Source organism: Pterocles gutturalis, unplaced genomic scaffold (genome assembly GCF_000699245.1).
Source record: "Pterocles gutturalis isolate BGI_N339 unplaced genomic scaffold, ASM69924v1 scaffold13567, whole genome shotgun sequence".
Taxonomy (NCBI): domain Eukaryota; kingdom Metazoa; phylum Chordata; class Aves; order Pterocliformes; family Pteroclidae; genus Pterocles; species Pterocles gutturalis.
In genome coordinates, this window is record NW_010112962.1 from 13464 (window position 1) to 34797 (window position 21334).

Sequence of the window (21334 nt, forward strand, 5' to 3'; positions counted from 1 at the left end):
TTCAGTGCTGTTACATTGAAGTGTGCTGCCAAGGGAATGGTAACATGCAGACTTAAAACAGGAAATCCCATGGGTAGCAGCACTCGTTACTCTCTAATTACACTTCTTTGCTTTGCATTATTATGAAAAGTAGGTTATTTCACTATTCTTTAAATACTGCTTATCGTTACAACAGCAGCTGTTTTGGGATAGTATTTACTTACAAAAAAATGTTTGTTGTTGCTGTCTTGAATTCTTAACTTGGTTCATCTCAATATGGGCTCCCTCCATGCAGTATATGTAAAGGCATCCTTGTATCCTTTATTTACATCTGTAAGATGGCAATGTGCTCAGTTCCAGTAGCCTCAAACTTGCAGAACTGAGGAATCAGGAACAGTTTTTGCTAATGATTTGTCACTGGGAGTTCTCACTACCTTCCTGGCTAACATCCTCTTAAGGTGGGAGATATGGTTTCCTATATAGTGATCAGATGTCAGCATCTGACTTAGCTATGCGGTATCTGCAGACTCAAAGTTCCGTGGCAAGAACGGAATAAGAACATTAGGATCATCATAAAATACAGAATTTCCCAAAGAAAATCTCCTATTGCTGAATTAATTTTAGGTGAATAGTTTCTATCTTCTGATGGCATAAGTGGTTTTCTATAATTTTTTTTTTAAAATAGCCCTTAGAGCTTTTGTTAGCAACATTTTGGGGTGGTGTGGGTTTTTTGTTGTGTGTGAGTTTTGTTTTTTGTTTTTTTTTTCCATTTTTGTTCGTCTTTCCTGTCAGCAAACACAGACAAATGTGGTAAAATACTGTAGTTTAATTATAGTTAATTTTCATTTCGTATTGAAACTGTGTCACAAATTCTGAAGTAATCCTTAGAGGATATAGAGATAATATAGGATTCTCTTTCCGTTTATACTGAATTTATTCCCAGTAAAGCTATTAAAATTTAATTTAAGTTAGGAATGGTGTTAGCTGCACAAAAGCACAATGCATGCTTTGAATTGTTCTCCCATAAAACCATGAATAAACGTGCAGGAATTCAAATAGCTTTAGTCTCTCACATATTGTCATTGTGTGAGATAATTTAGTTCCACATTTTGTTTATCGCCTCTAACATTTTAATGGGTTTTTACTTTTTTGCAGTTTTGGCAGAATTAATGGAAAAGTTCGTGTTGCATCTTTCTGAAAACCGATCAGATTGTTATTTCAGCACAGGAAACTATAAAGGTCAGTTTCCTAATAATTTATTGCCATGCAGCCTCTTCATATTTAAATTACTTTCCTTTTAAATGTATCCGTAGCATTTTGGGGTTGTTTAACACTCAGAAATTCATACTGGTGGGAAGTACCTCACTTTGGATCAAAAGATGATATGCTTGAGTAAACAGTACAGATAATTATTAGTGTTGAGCTTTCACATTTCTGAATGTATAATGTAAAGATGGAGATGCAGAACAGGTGAGGATATGATTCAATGTATTTGTTGATACCTATTCGCGAAGGATTTGCAAATCTGGTGACATAAATATTTAAAATGGTGTAAGCAATCTGGCTCACCTTTTGAAAGCCCCATAATATATAATCAACCCAAAGGTATGCAATTTATATTGCATTAAAGGATAGGTATTAAAGAACTGCTGCTGTTGCCACAGTAATCTGTTAGTATTGTACAGATGTCCTGCTTACAGCCAAGAGTAAACAATGAATGATGAAGTTAATTTATTCTGAGTGTAAAGTAATACATTTTAATATTTTGAAGCACTTGCAAAATTTGAAGATCCAGAAGCATAGTTAATATCTGCCAGAAAATGCACTTTCATTCTTTACTGTCTGTGTAGGACTTTTCTCTTAGGTTGTAGTTCAGTCATTTAGAGTACTTATTCTGCCACTAACTCTGGAGAACCAAGCCTGCTTTGTGGACAGTTGGTTATTTATACTGCTATTTTATCCTCACATCCCTAGGATGCAAATATAGTGTCCTTGGAGACTTCAGACTTGCCTTTGAAGTTTCAAAGCATAAAACCCCTTTAGTAATTTAGAGGATCTCTTTCTTTTATGTAGTGGTCTTTACCTTCTGAAAGCTTGCTAATGATATACTCTTAATTTTATTTGAGAGTCTCTCTCCTTGCTTAATGAAGAGAGTTGCTGAAGAGACAGTTCTTTCTGTCACTATTTTATTTTTCCTTAAAAGATCCTTAAAAGGTTTTTTGTTGTCCTGCATTAGGTTGTCATTTATTTTTTAACTTGTCAGGAGGAATAATGAGCAGCAAAAGTCTTTTCTTGGACTCGTAACGCTTGCTATTTACATATTTCTGTCACTTCCCAATTTAAATTATGATTTGGTTGTTCCTTTAAAAGCCTACATAATGTCTTCATGACATAAAAGATTTATTTAACACCTAGACTACCCCTCTTGCTCCTCTCTGTACATCTCACTTTTTAGGTTGCAGTTGAAAGTATCACACATTCTCCAATGATATGGAAGGCCCAGATGTAGTTTTCTTTTCTTCTTGGGGAATGCCTATCTTGCATTTCTTTGGAGAACAGTATAGCCCACAGACCTAATTTTCAAGGTTATCTTAGTGTTTCCTGCTACAAAAACAGGAAAACTTGCATGGTTTGAGTAAGACAAAAACTAACTAGAGGAGGAACAGACCTCCAACTGTGCAACCTTGAAGTGGATGCCTTGCCCAGCAAAAACAGCATCCTGGTATTTCTTAATCATAGCAGCTAAGTGTTTCCATCCAGTGTGGAAGAACTCTAATGAAGGGAAGCAGTAGTCCATACTCTGTTCACTTGCATGTCGAGTACCTTAGTTTCAGTCCACTCTTCTCAACCTTTTGTTCAAAGCTAGGATTTAAAACATGTTCAGGAAGGTTGAACCTGGATCTTTTACTTTGTTGATGTGTGATTTGTTGATGTGTGATTTCACTGTGAACCACTGATCAGGCGGAGGTGGCAACAGCCCTCCATGATTTACCTAAAATTTAGTGCCAACTTTAAAGAAACACCAGGTTTGAAAATCTCGTGACAATTGCATACATTAAAGTATTTTTTAGAATGGAAAATCACAAAGAGTAGGCACAGAAACAAAACAAAGATAGCATAGTAAAAACTTCAATTCTTGAATACTCTTGAGCTTGACAGATTTTCCTTCCATGATAAACCAACCCAGTCTATATGACATTCCTTTTTGTATTTTCTGAATACTTTTTTAATTCAGTCTTTTACAGGCACTATTGGACATTAATTCTGGACAAGTTTGCCTGCTCAGTTCTCAAATAGAAGTTGTAAAATGTAAAGGGTTGGCTGATGTACAATTTTCATTTAGAAATTGTTTTGATATTCCATGTGCTCTAAGAAAGACAGGCTTGGAAATGGGACAGTAAGGAGACTTCCCAAGAACAATTAGTAGTGTGGTAGAAATAAACTGGTGTGAAATTTAGGCAAAGGGCTGGTTTTGTCTTAATGCTTTCTTTCCCTGTCAGCAGCACCATTATCACAGACACTTTTTGTGAAGAGTTCTCCAGTCGAGGAAAAAGTGTTGCGCAGGCAAACGGCATATGTTTCATCAAGGGTTTCTTTTAAGTTTTATGGGAAAATAGTTACTATAATTTCATAGCACCTTTTTCAGACAGGTGTAGTAATGAGTGTTTTCCAGGGAAATTAGTTTAGAGCAATAAATTAATGCTGATTGACATTAAAGTGAAACTAAAATGTCTCTAAAATTGACTATGATCATACTCCACTCTGGAGCAGTAAAAGAGCTTGATTGTAAGAATCAGTTGCACAGCTAAATTTGCATGCATTTCAGGTTCTTTTTTACATCATAAAATATACAGTGTGGCATGTCATTCCTGTGAAGACAGGGAATGCACTTTGAGAATCCACGTCTGTATTACGCTTCCTATGTTTGTACAGAAGGGACAAATAAAACACTTGAATCGTTATCAGACCTTATTTACTTAAAATAAGTTTCTCACTGATTAAATAACGATTGATCAGATTTGTATATGTTTCCCAGGATTTTCTACTAAGGTGCACAAAAGGCTGGAATTTCTCTGAGGAGAACAAAAAAAAGATAGCATAGTAAAAACTTCAATTCTTGAATACTCTTGAGCTTGACAGATTTTCCTTCCATGATAAACCAACCCAGTCTATATGACATTCCTTTTTGTATTTTCTGAATACTTTTTTAATTCAGTCTTTTACAGGCACTATTGGACATTAATTCTGGACAAGTTTGCCTGCTCAGTTCTCAAATAGAAGTTGTAAAATGTAAAGGGTTGGCTGATGTACAATTATTAAATGCCATGTTATTTCACAGTATCTTTTCCATATACGTATGTGTAAGTGCTATCTAAGCTAAATCCTAAAACTGCTGTTACAGTAGAGACATTTTTCTGTGTTATGTAAAGCTAATGAGTTGTTGGAAGGTGAACTGTATTCCAATACATCTTTCTAGCTGCACACCTAAGTAAGTCAAACATGCACTTGGCAATTGTGTGTGTCTGCCATTCTCTTGAATAAATCTGGGTCTGAGGAACTGGAAAACAGTTTCTAACGGTTGTTTAATTTTAATGAAGAGAAACCACAGTTTTCATGAACGTGCGTTCAGTACAATGCATAGCTATTCACTGTTTATCATGTTTCTTGAAATAAGCAATTTATTATCATTAAAAATTATCTTAAAACAGCTTTCTAAACCCATAGGTAGTTGTAATTAGAATAACACTGTCATCCATCTGCTGTGGAATCCCTCAGGATTTCAGTCTATTATAAAATTTGTAAATATGGAAAAATCGAATTAGTTTGGGTTGTTATAATTTTCAAAATGAGAGAAGGAAAAATATCTGATAAACCACTATGCATTGTAGAGTTTAATTATAAACAGTAACACAAATCTTACCTGAAGTTTACTTTCTGCTAGCAGCAATGATACTGCTGAGATGTGGATTCAGATGAGTAAAATAACATACAATATGTACAATAAATGTTAATGAACTCTGCTGTGGGCTTTCCCAAAATTAATCATTTCTAGTTTGCTTTTTTTTTTTTTTTCTTAAAAACGTAACCATTGAAAACCAAGTCATTGATGTCTATCTGCAATAGGCAATAGGATGACAAGACACTGAAATTTGCTGTAGTAGTAAAATAGGCATTACTATTTTAGGGATATAAAATAGCCACTTACTCTTCCTGTTGTTAGTAAATTCCAGTTCATTGCAACATAAATGCCTTTTGGAAATATATTCGTTTTCTCAAGGTTCCAGCAAACCTGTTTCTCAAAGAATTCCACTTGCAGAGTCATCTGATATGCTAGCATCTGGATTTCTTAGTTGGTCTCCACCATGTGTTGCAAACTTCCCAAACTTGGGAATGCTATGACCTTTCAGCATCAGCTGGTTGTTTTGGTAGGTCTGGTTCTGCAGATGACATTGCAGTTGAGTTCTCTATTTCTGCCAAACTTTGTCTATGACCTTGAAGCAAGGAAACCCTGAAATTGGTTAAAGAATGGCTTCCCGTCTTCCCTTCATTCTGTTCTTCCCATCCCCCCCCTAATCTATTGGGACACTTAGGATTGCACAGAGTTTTGCAGGAAGACCTGGAAGACAAAAAACACAGAAGACAATCAGCCCATCTTCTCTTACTGACACAAGATGAAAACCTTCAAGTTCCTTTCTGTCACAAGGTTTGTTCTACAATAAATAAAGGAATTAGAAACAGAAGTTAATCCTGCCTGTCCCCAGGATCACCTGATTTGCATCTGGAACTATCCAGGATGCACAGGATTGTTTCTCTTTAAAGATGAAGACTAGATAAGCAATAACAGTGAAGCACGCTTTACTTAGGAATCCCAGATTTAGGCTAACTGAACGAGGTGGGGCAAGTTGCTCAATGAGTCCTCTTTGCCTTTTTTTGCCCTGCTGCTACCCTCACTGCCTGACCCCCACAAGCAACAGGAGTCATAATTATCTCTCTTTTTGTTTCCCTGTGGAACATTGAGGTTGATTTAGAGGTAGAAAGGTTGGAAACAAGAGTAAGATTACCAAATGATAAAAATAAATATTTATTTATTGTAGAAAAAGATAATATATTAAAATTTTTCACATGTAGTATTCTTTTGTTTGTTTGTTTGTTTAAAGTTATCACTGGCAATTAATAGTTGGCAAGCCTTAGTGTTTTAAAGGAAGTATTTTCTCTTTTGAATGAACAAGATTGTGTTAAACAGTGGATTTAAAAAAAAAAGATTTGAGAGCAGGCATACCAATATTTCTTATGATTAGATTATCTGAAGTATGTATGGTAGGTTGCTAATATAAAGAGCATGGCTAAAAAAAAGAAAGAAAATATCATTTACACTTAAAAATGGTACATATTTACTGCTGTGAGAGGCTTTTTATGCATTTTAGAATGAGAGATAAAGTCAACTTTCTATAGTAATATTTTTTTTCAGTTGTAAATCGGTTCCTAGAGAATCTGATAACCTTCAAGTAACTAATTTCATTGTGGCTTAATTTCTGTTTTACAGTGATTTACATTTTTAAAGAAAAAAGTGTAAAATACCTGTTCAACATAGAATTTTTGTTATATTGGATAAATAAAAGGGAAGTTTCCAAAGCACACTGTTCATTCCACTTAATAATGGTCACCGTGCTGTATCGTGTTAACTAATTCACAGTTCAGAGAGGTGTTCTGTCCTTTGAGGATAAATGGCATTCTTATCTAGAAAATTGATCTGTCAGTTCCTTTTGTTATGAAACCCGTTGTGTTTCAAGACAGTTAGTTATATCAGGTGTATTGATAAATATTTGTCAAATGAGCTTTGTAGAAAATTAAATTCTGTGTATTAAATCAGAGCATCATTACAGTCACAGTGCAGTCACAACACAGTCCTGCAAGCTTAGTAGTCAACTTTTTATCCATGGACTGCAATATGCAGTATTTCAATATTCCGCTTATTGTTAATAACAGTTCTCTAAGCTTAGTGGAGCATTTAAGGTTTCTAAGTCAACTTTTTAAGGATTGGGAAGTGGTTCTTTTTGTATTCTGGATGACTTTATAGTTTTCTAAAGCCTAGTGTTCCCGGACTATTAACTGGTAAACAAAATGGAAAATAAAACTTTTGACCTAGGAGAAAGAACCACAGTTCGTGTGTTCCCATTGTGAGTTGTGGACTGAGAGCAATTTGACTGCCTAGTGTATGGAGCTATGATTATATAAAGTACACTGGTGTAGAAAAGCAAGAGTTTTTGCCTTTATGAGGTACTGTGTAATATGAAATTACTATTCATGTTAATTTTAAATTTTAATTTAATTTAAATTTAATTTAAATTTAAATTTAATTTAACTATTATGTTAATTTTATCTCCTTTCACAATACAGGGGAAAATATCAAAAGGAAAACTGATAAGGAGAAAACCCTTTTCAGCAACTAAGCAATTATTACAACAGAGAAGAAAAGGCAATGAGAATCCATGAGATCAGTTGTGTTCTTTTAATGTTAATGGGAAATAAGCATTCAGTACTTCCTGTAAACTGTTACAGAATGGAAACTGGGCTCAGATTGTGGGTTGTGATACAGCTGTCCCTCATTACACCCTTGCTGGACTGGGTACCAGCTCCTGCATTGCCACCAGCAGGAGAATCCACCTCAAGATGGAGGCAGGGCTTTCTTGTGGCGCAGAGATTGTTATACTGCCTGCCCTCCCACCCCTGACATTAAATATGGTCATGCCAGGACTGAATTAGCCATTAGCCATAGCCAACTGATTAAAATTCCCCCTGGTTTTTCTTCCATTATTGCTGTATGATGTAAGTATGCCTCTTGCCTTCACAACTGCAAACAGGAATCTGAAAATGAATTGACTGTTGGTATGATAATTGCAGCTCGAGTAAACAGATAACTTGGAACAGGAGCTGTAAAAAGATACGAACTGTTTCACTCATCTCTGTGGGTTTTTGCCTGAAATGCCCTGTGATTTTAGATGTATTCCCCCAAATATTGTGTTGCTGGAATACTATGCAAAAGATATTTGAACTTCTGTTCTTGGGTGAAAAAAAAATCTAATGTGGTATTGCTATTTCAGTCCCATCAGATTATTGAACAGATTTGTTTTACCCGAAGACCAGTTGATTTTTCTTATGTATAAATGTATGTGTCAAAAGTACAAGGTTAATTTCATATTACCTGAACACTTAAATTATTGTCTTCTATTAAAGTTATGATACAGAGTGGGGTTTTTTTCTTACCATTTTTCCTCTACTGAATGTTGTTGCTTCATTGTCGAATGTAATTTTTTTGTATTGTTTACTTCAAGAAAATTTCAACCTACTTTATCTCACCGGAGCAGAGTGCTTCTTAATTTTTTTTTTTATCTTTTCTTACTTACCAGAGGCATTTCCTAACTTAACCTGTAAATATTTCGTCTTTAATACCTAAGTCCTTGTTTGCTTACCAGGAACATAGTGTTTACCTGAATGGGTAGCCAGGGAATCCTTCAGTTTGATTTCTCTGTCTGTTTGGGAAGGATATAGAAAAAATATGTATCACATTACCTTGTGATCTACTTAATCAGTTTTTTACATTCATCACTTGCATGAATATATTTTAACTTCTGCTGCCATCTCTATTATTTACATTTTTAACAAAGTATGTTGGTTGTTAGAGGTTTTTAAGTTTATTTTAACTGTTTTGCTTGTTGTTTTTTTTTTAATTAGCACTTTGAAAGAATTTTATTAAAGGCTTAAGCCCTTGGCTTTGTATCTCATAATATTGAACTGTAGGTTTTTTGAGGTACAGTTATCATAGATGATATATGTGCATAAGAGAAACAATGGCCCATTTTGAATTGCATTTAGAATTTAAAATTTTGAGAAAATATAACAACAGAAGTAGCTTTAATTAATGATTTATTAATTTGTCTTACTTGGATTTTTAATTTAAACAAACGCAGTAAAAATTATATATAATATATAATTACTGTGTGAAAGAACAATGCATAGAAATAGAGGATATTTTAAATCCATCTGTTATAAAGTTTTCTGACATTCATATAAAATTAGAATTTTGTTAATAACGTTGGTTTTACAGCTAGGAGACTTCGAGGCCACTGGAATGGAAGAAAGTAGATCAGAAAATGCTGCTTTGTCTCATTTCTTGGCCAGAAGGGATCAAAGTCTGCTAAGAAATGGGTTGGAAAAAGATGGTTTTTGTTTACATCGTGCTGTAAAGCTAATGATAACCATACTAAAAGTGAAGATTTTCTTATGAAGAAAGTGATACTAATTAAAAAAAATAGTATGAGGAATGCAGGTTCTGCATGCATCCTTTGCAAACACTACTAAAGACATTTCAAATAAGAAATGCTTCCCCAGATTTGGAATTCATGCATAAAATAAGCTTGGCATTCAGTAATAATCATATTTAATGTAATAATTTATTTTTTCTTTTGTTTTAGCCACAGATGCAGATGTGAAGAATGAAAGCCTTTCATCTGTGCAGCAGCTTGGTGTTGAAATGACGGTCAGGTACATAGTATTAAAGTATTTCCTTAGTGTTGTATTTGTAAAATTTGTTTGATTTTCGCGGAATGACTTTAATGATATTTAATCCATCAACTCAGTGCTTTGTACCATTTAAATCTAAAGTTGAATTCTAACTTTAAAAATGAAAAAGATATTACTACATAGTTAGATTATCTTAAGGCTAATTGTAGCTTGTTAGTAAGATCTACCATAAAATTATATTATCCTGAGTTATGTGTCTTTTTTCCTCACATTACTTCTCTAAATGATTCTGTTTGGCTAAGCTGTTACATGCCATTTAAACATTTTATTTGGCTGGTAATTTGCAGAGCTGTGATGAAGGAAAAGCTAATGTGTCTGTACTTCCACAGATTGTTATCTTTAGCATTAATATTTGAATTCTGATGCTAATAATTACACATACAATATACTTAGATGGAATTCTAAATAATGTATTGTAAAGAAAATGAATAATGTTTGTTAACAGTACTTGCTCTTCCCCACTATAATCTCTAAAACTGAACTAAGAGGAATTTGGTGAGGAATTGTAACACTGAGTAGCAAATTTTGGTGTGTATCTATGATGGGTTTACCCTTGGCTGGGGACCAGCCCACACACCCGTTCACTCAATGCCCCTCCCCCAGCCAAGAATGGGGGAGAGAATTAAAGGGGTAAAGGGAAAAAAAAGGACTCATGGGTTGAGATGAGAACAATTTAATAACTAAACTACAATAATATTGAAAATAATACTGTATACAAATATACAAATAAGTGATACACATACTGCCCCCCCCCCAGCCGATGACCAAAGCTCATCCTGTTCCTGGATAACAATCCAGGAGCAGGGAGGGTCCCAAAACCTCACTCACAGAATGGAGATAACAGTCTGAGCGTCCCAGACCGAGAGCTGACTGACGGGGGAGAGAAAGCATTGGGAGAGTGACCACCTGGAAAGAGATGACCGAGAGCAAAAGAGATCTGGAACCAAAAGGGCCAAGCTTCTGGAGGGTCCTCACCTATATACTGGGCATGACGTGTATGTTATGGAATAGATTATTGGCCACTTTGGGTCTCGATCCTGAACCTAAGATCAAATCCTGGGCTAGTAACTGAGGCTGTGCTTCCTCCCAGCTTCTCCTGTTTGCGGACAGCAAGAGAAGCTGAAAGACCTTGGCAGCCACATAAACATCACTTTTTATCAGCTTTCTTCTGAGCACAAGTCCAAAAGACAGCCTCTTGCTAGCTATTATGAAGAAAGTTAACTCTGTCTCAGCTTAACCTTCCTAGATAAAGCATAACAGGTTTTGTTAAACCATTTATGTGTATATCTACAACATAGTCTTTGTGATGAACAATGCTATGACAGATTAACTTTCACAGGCCTATTAAATACAAGTACTTTGTGTTTAGCAATTAAAAAAATATTTAACCTTTAAACAGTTTTGTTTTTTAACTTTTTGTGCTAGATATGGAAAATACCTAAACTTGCTAAAAGAACATGCTGAAAATGACCTGTGCTTCGTGTTAATGAATTGTGAGAAATTTCTGAAACAACAGCAAAGAACTGTGGTATCCTCACTTTGTATCCTTTCTGGATGGCGTAGATTATATTGCCTAAAAAATTCCAGTCGAATTTGGACTCTCAATTTGGGCTTTTGATGGTGATGCAGATGTGTAATATGTACTGAAAGAAAAAAAAAAAAAAAAAAAAAAAAGCAGCACTTTGACATTTTGTTAAGTTAAAATGCACACCCAACGAATTCAAGAAAATCTTCACTGTTTTGTTCCCATACTTTTTGTAAGTCTCATTCACTTTTGTCATAAACTAGTCTGGAGTGGGATCACATCTTTCTGTATGTGATAGAAATTCTGGAGCAATGCACCTTTGAGCATTTGTGAGTATTTGTAGTAATCCTTTTGCTAATGGTGTGGCCCATCTAATGATAGATGGCTGTAACCGGATCAACAGGAATGTTTTGACTTCTGACTCCTTTAGATCTACTGTGGAACTTTTTTTAAAAGTAAAACAGATACCACTTTCCACCAAGCTTTGATATATTCTTCAGGTATTAAACTTACATATCACTATTAAAAAACACTTCAGGTATATTGGTCAGAATATGCTAAATCTCTTTTTTTAGGCTTTTCTTCTACTTTCTTTTTCCATAATCTTTACAAGTCCTGTTTTCTTCCTCCACCATTGACCTTTCTTGTACTATAGGCACACTTGTTTTGGTGTGGGGTTTTTTGCAATTACTTGGTTTTTGTTTGCTTTAGTTGATTTGGCTCAACGACTTATGAACTGGGAAAAAAGTAATGCATAGGGAAAACAGTTTAAATAATTTCTCTTAATTCAGTTTGAGAGGCAGCTGTGCATCAAGAAGTTGCCTTCTGTGCAGCTATATTCCCCTTGTCCCTTCTCTAACAAACCAGCTCTTGCCTGTGTGTGCATGGGCCTGGGGAGGAGGAGGGCTGCAGTTCCTGCAGGGCAGCGAGGAGAAGATCTCTGCTCAAATTCCTTAACCTTCTCACGCAGGCTGCTTGCAGGAGCGCTATGCTGGCTATGACTGGTTTGCGTCTTCTGTCTTCCTCATAATGTCAGGGGACAGGGAGAAGACACTGACATTTCTTCAGCGGTTTTCACGTCTTCTTGTTTCAGCATTTCTCTGGCTACCAAGACTGCATAAATCTGTAAGAATTTAAAAGCTGGTTATTTCTGAAAGTCCACTTTGAAAGTTTCTAAAGGAGACTTGATCAATTTCCTGACTTTGGCGTGGGTTTTTTAATGCATTAAGTTTTCATTAAAGCCCTCTAAATTAATATATGACCTGGAAAATTCTCTCAAAAAAATACAGATTTGACATTTGCTCAAATGGTTGTTTAAAAGTAGTGAAATAACAGGTGGACTGATAGTAAATACAATGTTATCGAATTTTAAAGCTGGCAGTAAAATAAACTGTTAGTGACATTAAAGTCTGTGTGAAAGCTGCAATACTGTTGACTGACTTCTTTTCATTATTACAGTGTGCAAGTCCATCCTTTTGATTTTTTTAGTAGAGCTATCATTTTTAAGATTTACTAAATACATTTAGTAAATTTTAAAAATTATTACTGCTTAACTACTGAATGTTTGACAATTTTGAGTTACTAGTGTTTTGCATCAAGTTTTTACTATAGGAAACATCATTTCCAGCTGTCATTAGGGGTGATTCCACCTCTTTAAAATAAAACCCTTCCAGTTTGACTTTGTACATTGTTACATTGTCTTGAATGTTTTGAACATAAACTGTAAAGCAACTGTTGTCTTTACTAAAGAACTCTGGGGTACGAGAAGTGTGGATTAGATTCTGTACCTCTTCTGCATGCAGGCTTCTGTATTAATATGAGTTGGTCTGTCTTGTCACCAGAAGTGACCATATTGGTCCACTCACAGCACTGAGTCCAGCCCTGAGGCTGTTCCAGCACAATTAAATTTCACTCCATTATGTGAATGTGATCGCGCTGAACACCATCAGTGCTGACAACTTTAGCATCATCTTCAATACAAGAACTAGCCAGCATTGCAGGCAGATTGCTGCAGTGCTAACGTTCATTCTCAATACTTAAATGATTTCTTTTTCGTAATATATCTTGAAAACACAAATAGAAAATGCAGTAATTATTTGTATAACTACCTCAATGTACACAAAAATGAAATGTCAAAACATGAACGAGGAATTATCCATCCATTGGATTGTGATGCTGCCTACATCAGGAAGGAGGAAAATTCCAAATGACGTAGCTTGACCTTCTAGCACAAAGCTAAAGATTCATTACCTAGACACCAGGCACTGATAGCCAGAGCTTTTCATACTGATAAAACCTCTGTTCCTTTTGTTGCACAAAATAGAATTTCACTCATATCAGCCATGCATACTGCAAAGAAATGTGCACACAGAAAATACCGTAGAAGTTCCACTCTATCCACCAATAAATGAGAAAAAAAATCAAACAGAAATTAGTCTTGTTTTTCCTTCTGTTCTTTTTCTTTAAAATATAACAATGTTTTCTCCATCCCTGTTTTGATCATTAAAGCTTACATGCCATAAAGAACTAGATTTCTGATGCAAAGGAATAGTCAGGATATATTTAATAACAGTTTCTAACTTTTAATTTTCTTTAGTTTAACTACATGTTTTTCCTGGTAGTTCCAGCTTGTTTGTTTATTCTGTTTTCTGTCTCAAAAATAACTGGGATGACTTCTCTTACAAGCAATATATATGTATGTTTTTATATATTGTTCTCAGCAAGGTTTTTTTAAAATAACACATTTTTGTAGTCTGTAATCCTTTTACTCTATTTTGTTGTTGTTTTTAATCAGATGCACCTGCCTATTACCACAGTGGAATCTGGCATTCATCCAGTCTATTTTTGCAGTGCTCACCACGTTGAAATGTTGCTGAAAGCTGAGTTGCCACTTGTCTTTTCAGCCTTCCACATGTCTGATTTCACTCCATCCCAGGTAACTGATGAAAGTGTATTAGGTATCAGCTTTTTAACACAAATCCACAAAATCAAGAATGTTCAGGAACTACTGTGGTTTTTCTATGCAGCACTTGTGTGGTGGTTATGAAACTTGTGATAAGAGAGTTCTGAATGCACAGTGCCTTACAGCATCTGAAAATAGAAAGCAACTGACTTCAGTTGAATAATGATAGTGTACTGCAGCTGATGACCTTCTATTACATATTCATGCAGAAAACTTGATAAAAATAATATATATACTAAAACCTCAGATTTATCATTAGAAATAAATTGAATATCTTATTCTCTGGAATAATTTTCTAAATTTTCCATAAGAGGGAAATGAGTAATTTGGGATAGGTGTATAATAGGAAGCAGTTCAGGCGATATTAGAGCAAAATTAATTTTGTGAGTTACTGTAACTATTACAATCAGATAACACACTATTCTATATTAAAGAGACGTTGCTAAAGAAGAATATTTGTCCATAATCTTAGCTTTCATATTACCTACTTACTACAATTCTTTGGTAATATGGAATGCTACATATGGAGCATTACTTGTAGAGACTACAGTCGTGATGAAGCATAAACAGCTTCATGCAATGAGTTAGATTGGCAGTGCAAAGAACCTCTTACCACAGTAAGAAAGCTTATTGCTCTTCCAAGGCAAAAGAAATATTTTTCATCGTATGCCTTCAAAATTCCTTTTTGCCACATGATCTGCAGCTTAAGAGACTTCTTAATGGGGGCAGATGCCAGTGTGATACAGATATTGCTTAAAATAGTCAGCCTGGGATTCGGTCTTTGAGGAGAGCAGATTGGCAGATGAAGGACTTTATCTCAGCATAGGAGGTAGGGAAACACACAAGGACAGTCACTCCTTCCTCAACTATTCTTGTGTAAGTTATACCAGATGGCTTTTTTTGTTGTTTGCACTCAATTCATGATAGACTAGTTGTTGTTCTAAACTCCTGACAAGGTTTTTTGTTTGGGGATTTTTTTTTTTTTATTTAACGTGGTACTGAAATGCCACCTGTGGGTGCCACTGTATCTTCTGTGTGATTTTGCAGTTCTGCTGCAGGGCTAAAAACAAACAAACCCTGAACTGTGAAAACAACTCTGATGTATTTAAGTGCTAGTGTGCATCAATAAATACCTGAAAACAGATTTAATGCCAGAGTATGGCTGCTGTTATCTAATTAGAATCTTGGTACTTCTGCTGCTGCCTAGTCTTAAACACTTTAAGGACTGATTAGCTGAAGATTTATGATCTAGAACTAAATTAAATATGCTGTACACATCTTAATACATTGGGATTTAAAACTGGAAAAGGGGGATGCTAAGTGTGTTCCATACCCACTTCATTAAATGAAAACATGTCTTAGGAAAGGGCCTGACATGCATTTGTAAGGTAAAGAACTACTTTAATTTAAAATAAAATCCACATGAAACACACTTTTATCACCCATATTAACCTTTAGGCCACATTTTTTAGAAATCTTGAAAAAATCACCTTTGCTTACATTGGACTTTTGAGTTTTATGAGTTGCCAGAATATACTCAGATAAGTGAGATGCACGGCTGCAGGGTGTTACGTTCAGCAGCACTCACTGGAAGTCTATTCAGAGGCTGTGGTTTAAAAATGGTGATTATTGGCTTCTTTTGTACTTATTCCCTTTTATTATCATAAATAGGGTAACGTTCTAGGAAAAAGAGTCTGTAGTATAGAAAAGATAAGAGATAAAGCTGGTCAATTATGACTGAATGTCTACAGCAATTTAACTATGTATAATTTCATTCTCATCTAGATCTGTCTGCAATGGATAAGTCAGTGTTTCTGGAATTACATGGACTGGAGCGAGATCTGTCACTACATTGCTATATGTATTTTCCTTGGTCCTGATTATCAAATATATATGTGTATTTCTGTGTTCAGACACCTACAGCAAGACATCCTAAAGCACACTGAAGCCCAAGATCTCCAGGTTTTTCTTAAAGTAAGGGTTTCTTTTTTAATGTTTCAATTGCTGAAGGGAAGCAAAGCTCTCAATATTGAAAATATATATGTTACTTATTCAGAAGCTTTTACTGAATTTCACTTATTGATTTTAAGTGAGTGAAACAATACTTTAATTTTATTTACTTCCTGGCAGGAAATTGTGGTATAGTATTTTCCAGATAATATCTTTCCTGCATTTTTTCCTTATCAGTTCCCTTTGTAAGCAAAGTAAATAGCTACATTAAGTCATGAGGGCATTTAATTCAGTTCTCTCTATGTGGCTGCAGTCTCATCAAACTAGATGTTCTCCAGAAAGGTGGGTTTACACAGTGATCTCCTACTGAAGCTTGAAGAGATGTGGCACAAACCTCAGTGAGCTGTTATTTTGAACAGATGCCAATTACTATACAACCGGCCTCACAACTTCATAGTCTTTGTCATATTATAAATTATGTTTTATTATTGGGTTCTTTTTTTTAAAGTACTGCTTAGCTATAGATGCAGTAATGAGTATGGTGTGGGTTAGCCTTGGCTGGACACCAGGTGCCCACCAAGCCACTCTATATCTCCCCTCCTCAGCAGAACAAGGGGGAAGAAAATAAGATGGAAAAAAATGTCATGGGTCAAGATAAAGGCAGTTTAATAAAGGAAAAAAAAAAAAAGCCAAGGCCATGCAAAGAAGCAAAGGAAAACAAAGGTTTTATCCTCTACTTCCCATCAGCAAGCGATATTTGGCCACTTCCCAGGAAGTAGGTCTTCAATACGTGTAGCAGTTGCTCCTGGAGACAAACATCGTATTAACAAATACCCCCCCTCCTCCTGCTTTCCCTTAGTTTTTATGGCTGAGCTGATGTCATATTGTGTGGAATATCCCTTTGGAAGCAAAGGAAAACAAAGGTTTTATCCTCTACTTCCCATCAGCAAGCGATATTTGGCCACTTCCCAGGAAGTAGGTCTTCAATACGTGTAGCAGTTGCTCCTGGAGACAAACATCGTATTAACAAATACCCCCCCTCCTCCTGCTTTCCCTTAGTTTTTATGGCTGAGCTGATGTCATATTGTGTGGAATATCCCTTTGGTCAATGTGGGTCAGCTGTCCTGGCTCTGTCCCCTCCTAAGATCTTGCCCACCCCTGGCTCCCTAAGCTTACTGGAGGGGGGATGTTGGGGAGATGGCCTTGATGCTGTGTGAGCACTGCTAAGCAGTAGCCAAAACACAGGTGTTCGCAACACCTTTCTAGCTACCAGTGCAACACAGAGCACTATGGGGGCTGCCATGGGGAAAATTAACTCCATCTCAGACAGACCGAATACAGAGCAGATACAAATCTTTGACTCTTCCTCCCAGAGACGTTTATGCTTTTTTCTCTAGTCTTTCCCCCCCCGCTCTCAACATATCTGCATCTTAAGGTGTCCTAACATAATAGTTTTCTGACTAGTTTGCATCCAACTTACATATTCTTAAATATTAACAATATGTCAGCTCAGTCATTTTCTTTGAAAATGTTCGGTACACAGTCCAATGAGTGAATTGTTTTGTTTGACCTGGTTTTGCTCAATATGTCTTTAAAACTGCTTCATCTTGATGGCATTATTAGGGTAGTGTATGTAAATTATAGAAGAGAGAGAGTTTGTATGTTGTCACCTATGGTGTAAACAGGCCAAAGACTTGACATGGTACTGTTAAATTCATGAGAAATACCATGTATTTATGCACTACTGGAATATTTACAATCCATTGAGTGACAACGGGAGAAGAAAAAGAGTTAATAGCATACTTAAACTGCACTCTTGCTTTTGATACCTCTTAATTCATCTAAAGAAAAAAAAATACTGTCATTGTATTCATTCAATTTCAGCTATGTTATAGGCTTCATGTGAGGTTACTTGGGTTTAATACTTGCAAAGGCATTAGTCAGCTGCCCTTTCATTGAAATAACCAAATTCAGTTTCAAGTTTTCTCAGCACAACATTCACAAATTAGGATTAGTTAAGAAAAAAACCCAACACACCTACAACCTTTGAATATTCATTTTATATTTTTTCAATGTAATATCACATCTTGAACTTTATACTAGCACAGGTCATTTGCAATATGAACAAGTCCTGCTGCCTATTGTCTTTCCAAGAACTGATAGTACTTTCTGTTTTTAAGCTTCTAAGATGCTCTATATCTGTCATGAAAAGATGATGATTTGACAGCAATACACCTTTGTTGGTATTATCTAATAAGTAGTTCCAGCTAGCTATTAAAATATTTTCTTCTTATGATATAAATTTACTTTAATTTGCACACAAAAAAAGAAGTTGGAGACAACTTTGCTGTCAATTCAGGTGACATTATTTCTTGCATTTAAAATAAGTAAACATTCACCCTTTCAGTGTGTCCTTCCAGTGATAAAAAAACAGACGACCACCTGTGAAAGAGAGCATCTTCTATTCTATAGTTTCCCCTCTGTGCCAAGGGGAAAGTACAAGTAACAAATTGTCCATGCATATTTTTTTCATTTTTGTATGGTTCTTACTTTTGACTGAGATGTGTTACTAACAGTTATCATCCATTTGAGATATCCTGAAGTTTCAGCATTAACTGAATTTTAAATTTGTTGCTTGGTCCTTTATTAATCCTTTCATGGAAGGATGAAGATGCATAGTTTTGTAATTTCCATTGTGAACCAAGAATACTGTAAGCTGCTTCCTCAGTAAACCTGTCTTGAGTATCTTGGTTTCATTGGTTTCATTTGGATAAACTAAAGAAACTGGGTCTACAGGGTTTATGACTTCTTGTAATGGCACATGTAGACCCCTATATCACTCTGTTGTAGGAGTAATTTAACTACTGATCACTATACTTTCTCTGAGTATGGGCCGTATCATTGACAACTACGTTGTTGACCAACACTTTAATACATGCACACATTTAATCAATATAGGATTTGATTGCATAAAAAAAAATAAAAGAAAAAAGGTTTAATACCTACTATAGTTCTTTACTGTAGTCGCTTCTTTTTTCCACAACTTTCTCACAGTGCATCAAGAACAACTTGGAAGGTAAAATCATGCCTTTGCTTTCACTTGTGAGTAGGGGAGGAGAAATATAAAGACTATTTTGAATTCCTGTTCAGATACCAAAGTGCATAATTCCAAATTTGAGTAGATGTTCTCAGGAGAATTCTACTTAGCGGAGATGCACAGTCAGTACACCAGCAGTTACAACATGTGTCCACGTGTTGCTGCCAACAGTGGTAATACTGTTTAGTAAATGTTGGGCACATTAGCTATTCCGGTACAAAGCAGCAACAAGTTCACCCATTTTACCTAGACTGTTCCTTGGGATCCTACTTTCTGTGGTGCATCCTCCGTCTCCCTCTAATATAGCAGCCATGAGAAGGAGCATGGACTGCTCGTTTCTTTTACCTGAGGGTACCTTCTTTTACTCTACAATTTGGAATTAGTAAGAATTAATAATTTGTGGTGATGCGGGAGTGTTTATTGTGTTTTTATTTAAGCAATTCATAAAGGTCTTTATCACTGATTTAAAAAATAAGTATCTACTGTTACTCTCCTGATTTTATTGAGAATCTAATTGGATATAAAAGCCACACTAACAAACTTTCAGTATGCCATGTGCTGTTATAGAAGTCTTTTAAAAGAATATTTTAGTACCTGGCCTTGCCTTCTTAAAGCTTACTTTGCTTTCCTTAAAAAATCTTCATATGGCACGTTCTGCAAAAATGAGATGAACAACGTCCACCTTGAAAAAAACTATTTGTTACCAAGACTGTAATTACAAATAACTGTCTGGAAGCAGATACTACCAATTCTGTATTCCTAAATGAAATGTAATAAAATGTTTGTATTTTAAACCCTCAGGCTGTGACAAGCAAAACAAAATTACCTATCTTTAGAAGCTTGGAATTCATTAAATTTGAGTTATGCATCTTTTTTTTCCTAGCTAATAAATGTTTTCTCTGTGTATTTGTGCAGGAAGAAGCACTCTATGGATTTCGAGTGAGTGATTATTTAGAATACATGGAAAGCTTGGAGATGACCTACAGACCTATGCTGCTGAAAGACATGAGGAACATAAGAGTGCAGAATACATAGTTGAAGCAAACAAGCACTTTATTTTCCCATTTCTGGTTACATCCTTTAAAGGGGTGCTGATTACTTGAAAGATCAATCTCACCAAAAATTAGTCCAGCCGTGTAAATGTACATACTGTAAAATAAATAAGGAGGGTTTTCAGAATATGGTTTTTGCAAAAGGTCTTGGTGACTTAAAATACCACATTTTTTTGCAGACAGACTCTATGTGCAGCCTCATTTACAGTTGGCAGAAGGCAGCCAACTTATAGCACAGTCCTAAAACTTTCATATTTTTCTAGGGTCTGACAAAGTGCTTTTTCTTAGAAACAACTCCTAGTATGTATCCGTATGCATGAAAAGTCAACAAATGAAAAGTGAATTCCATGTACACAGGTGTTCTGACTTTGTGGATAAGGTTGAGAAAACAGGGTGTTCAAATACATGCAGTAAAAAAAGTGATATTCCTGTCTTTTCTAAAGTAAAATAAATCATTTTATGTCATAAAACATCTATTTGTAAGATATGCTCTCTGTCTGCATAAGTGAAGGAGAAGTCCTTGAGCCAGCTTGCTTTTCATATGTCTGGAAAATGATGATTTTTAAAGATTCTGGTTTCATTCAGATAGGAAAACTAACAAGAAGCTTCAGCTGTGCTTGCCTTTCATGATCAACAAAAAGCAAGAATTAAGGCTGTTAGACATTTTCTAACACCAGTGCAGTGTAGGTAGAATTTCAGTGTTGTTGAAGTTGACTGAAATTCCCAATTTCAAAAGAAGCATGGTTTTCCTGAGGAGCGCTGCTTCCCATTTATTTAAGGATAGATTTTAGGTAGTGGTCTGTGGGCAGCTGAGGAAACATTCTAGTGGCTTTCTTTTCCATATTACATTATATAATTGTTAAATGTTATTTAAGAAAATATATATTTGTGCACCAATTAATAGTTGTTTTTTTAATCCGAATTTCAAAGCAGTGGGCATGATGTTGAGTCAATAAATAATACTCAATTAGATGACTACATATTCCTTAAATGAATACTACATTTTTATTGTCAAGAATTAATAAATGCCTTTGGATTTGATTGAAATTATGGCAAATAAGATGATAGTTATTGGCAAGCAGGAGGGTTTCCTTCAGTATTTGCAAGTAATCAAAGGATGTAGATAGAAAATAAGGTATTATCCTGTGGCCATTTAATATTCTTCATACAGTTAATTAAATCAGCTC

At 35.4% G+C, this 21334-nt stretch overlaps 1 protein-coding gene across 1 annotated transcript in view; it reads left to right on the forward strand.

The window, feature by feature from the left end:
• Nucleotides 1-20130, forward strand: part of LOC104462357 (protein broad-minded-like) — a gene marked incomplete at its 5' end in the record, with an annotated part of 27666 nt that extends 7536 nt beyond the window's left edge. Inside the window, 7 exons of the mRNA XM_010074269.1 lie at nt 1135-1218; nt 9453-9522; nt 10987-11102; nt 12057-12211; nt 13881-14021; nt 15834-16022; nt 20011-20130. Of these exons, the coding sequence (XP_010072571.1) occupies nt 1135-1218; nt 9453-9522; nt 10987-11102; nt 12057-12211; nt 13881-14021; nt 15834-16022; nt 20011-20130 (875 nt within the window). The remainder of the gene's footprint in view (nt 1-1134; nt 1219-9452; nt 9523-10986; nt 11103-12056; nt 12212-13880; nt 14022-15833; nt 16023-20010) is intronic.
• Between the last annotated feature and the right edge of the window lie 1204 nt (nt 20131-21334).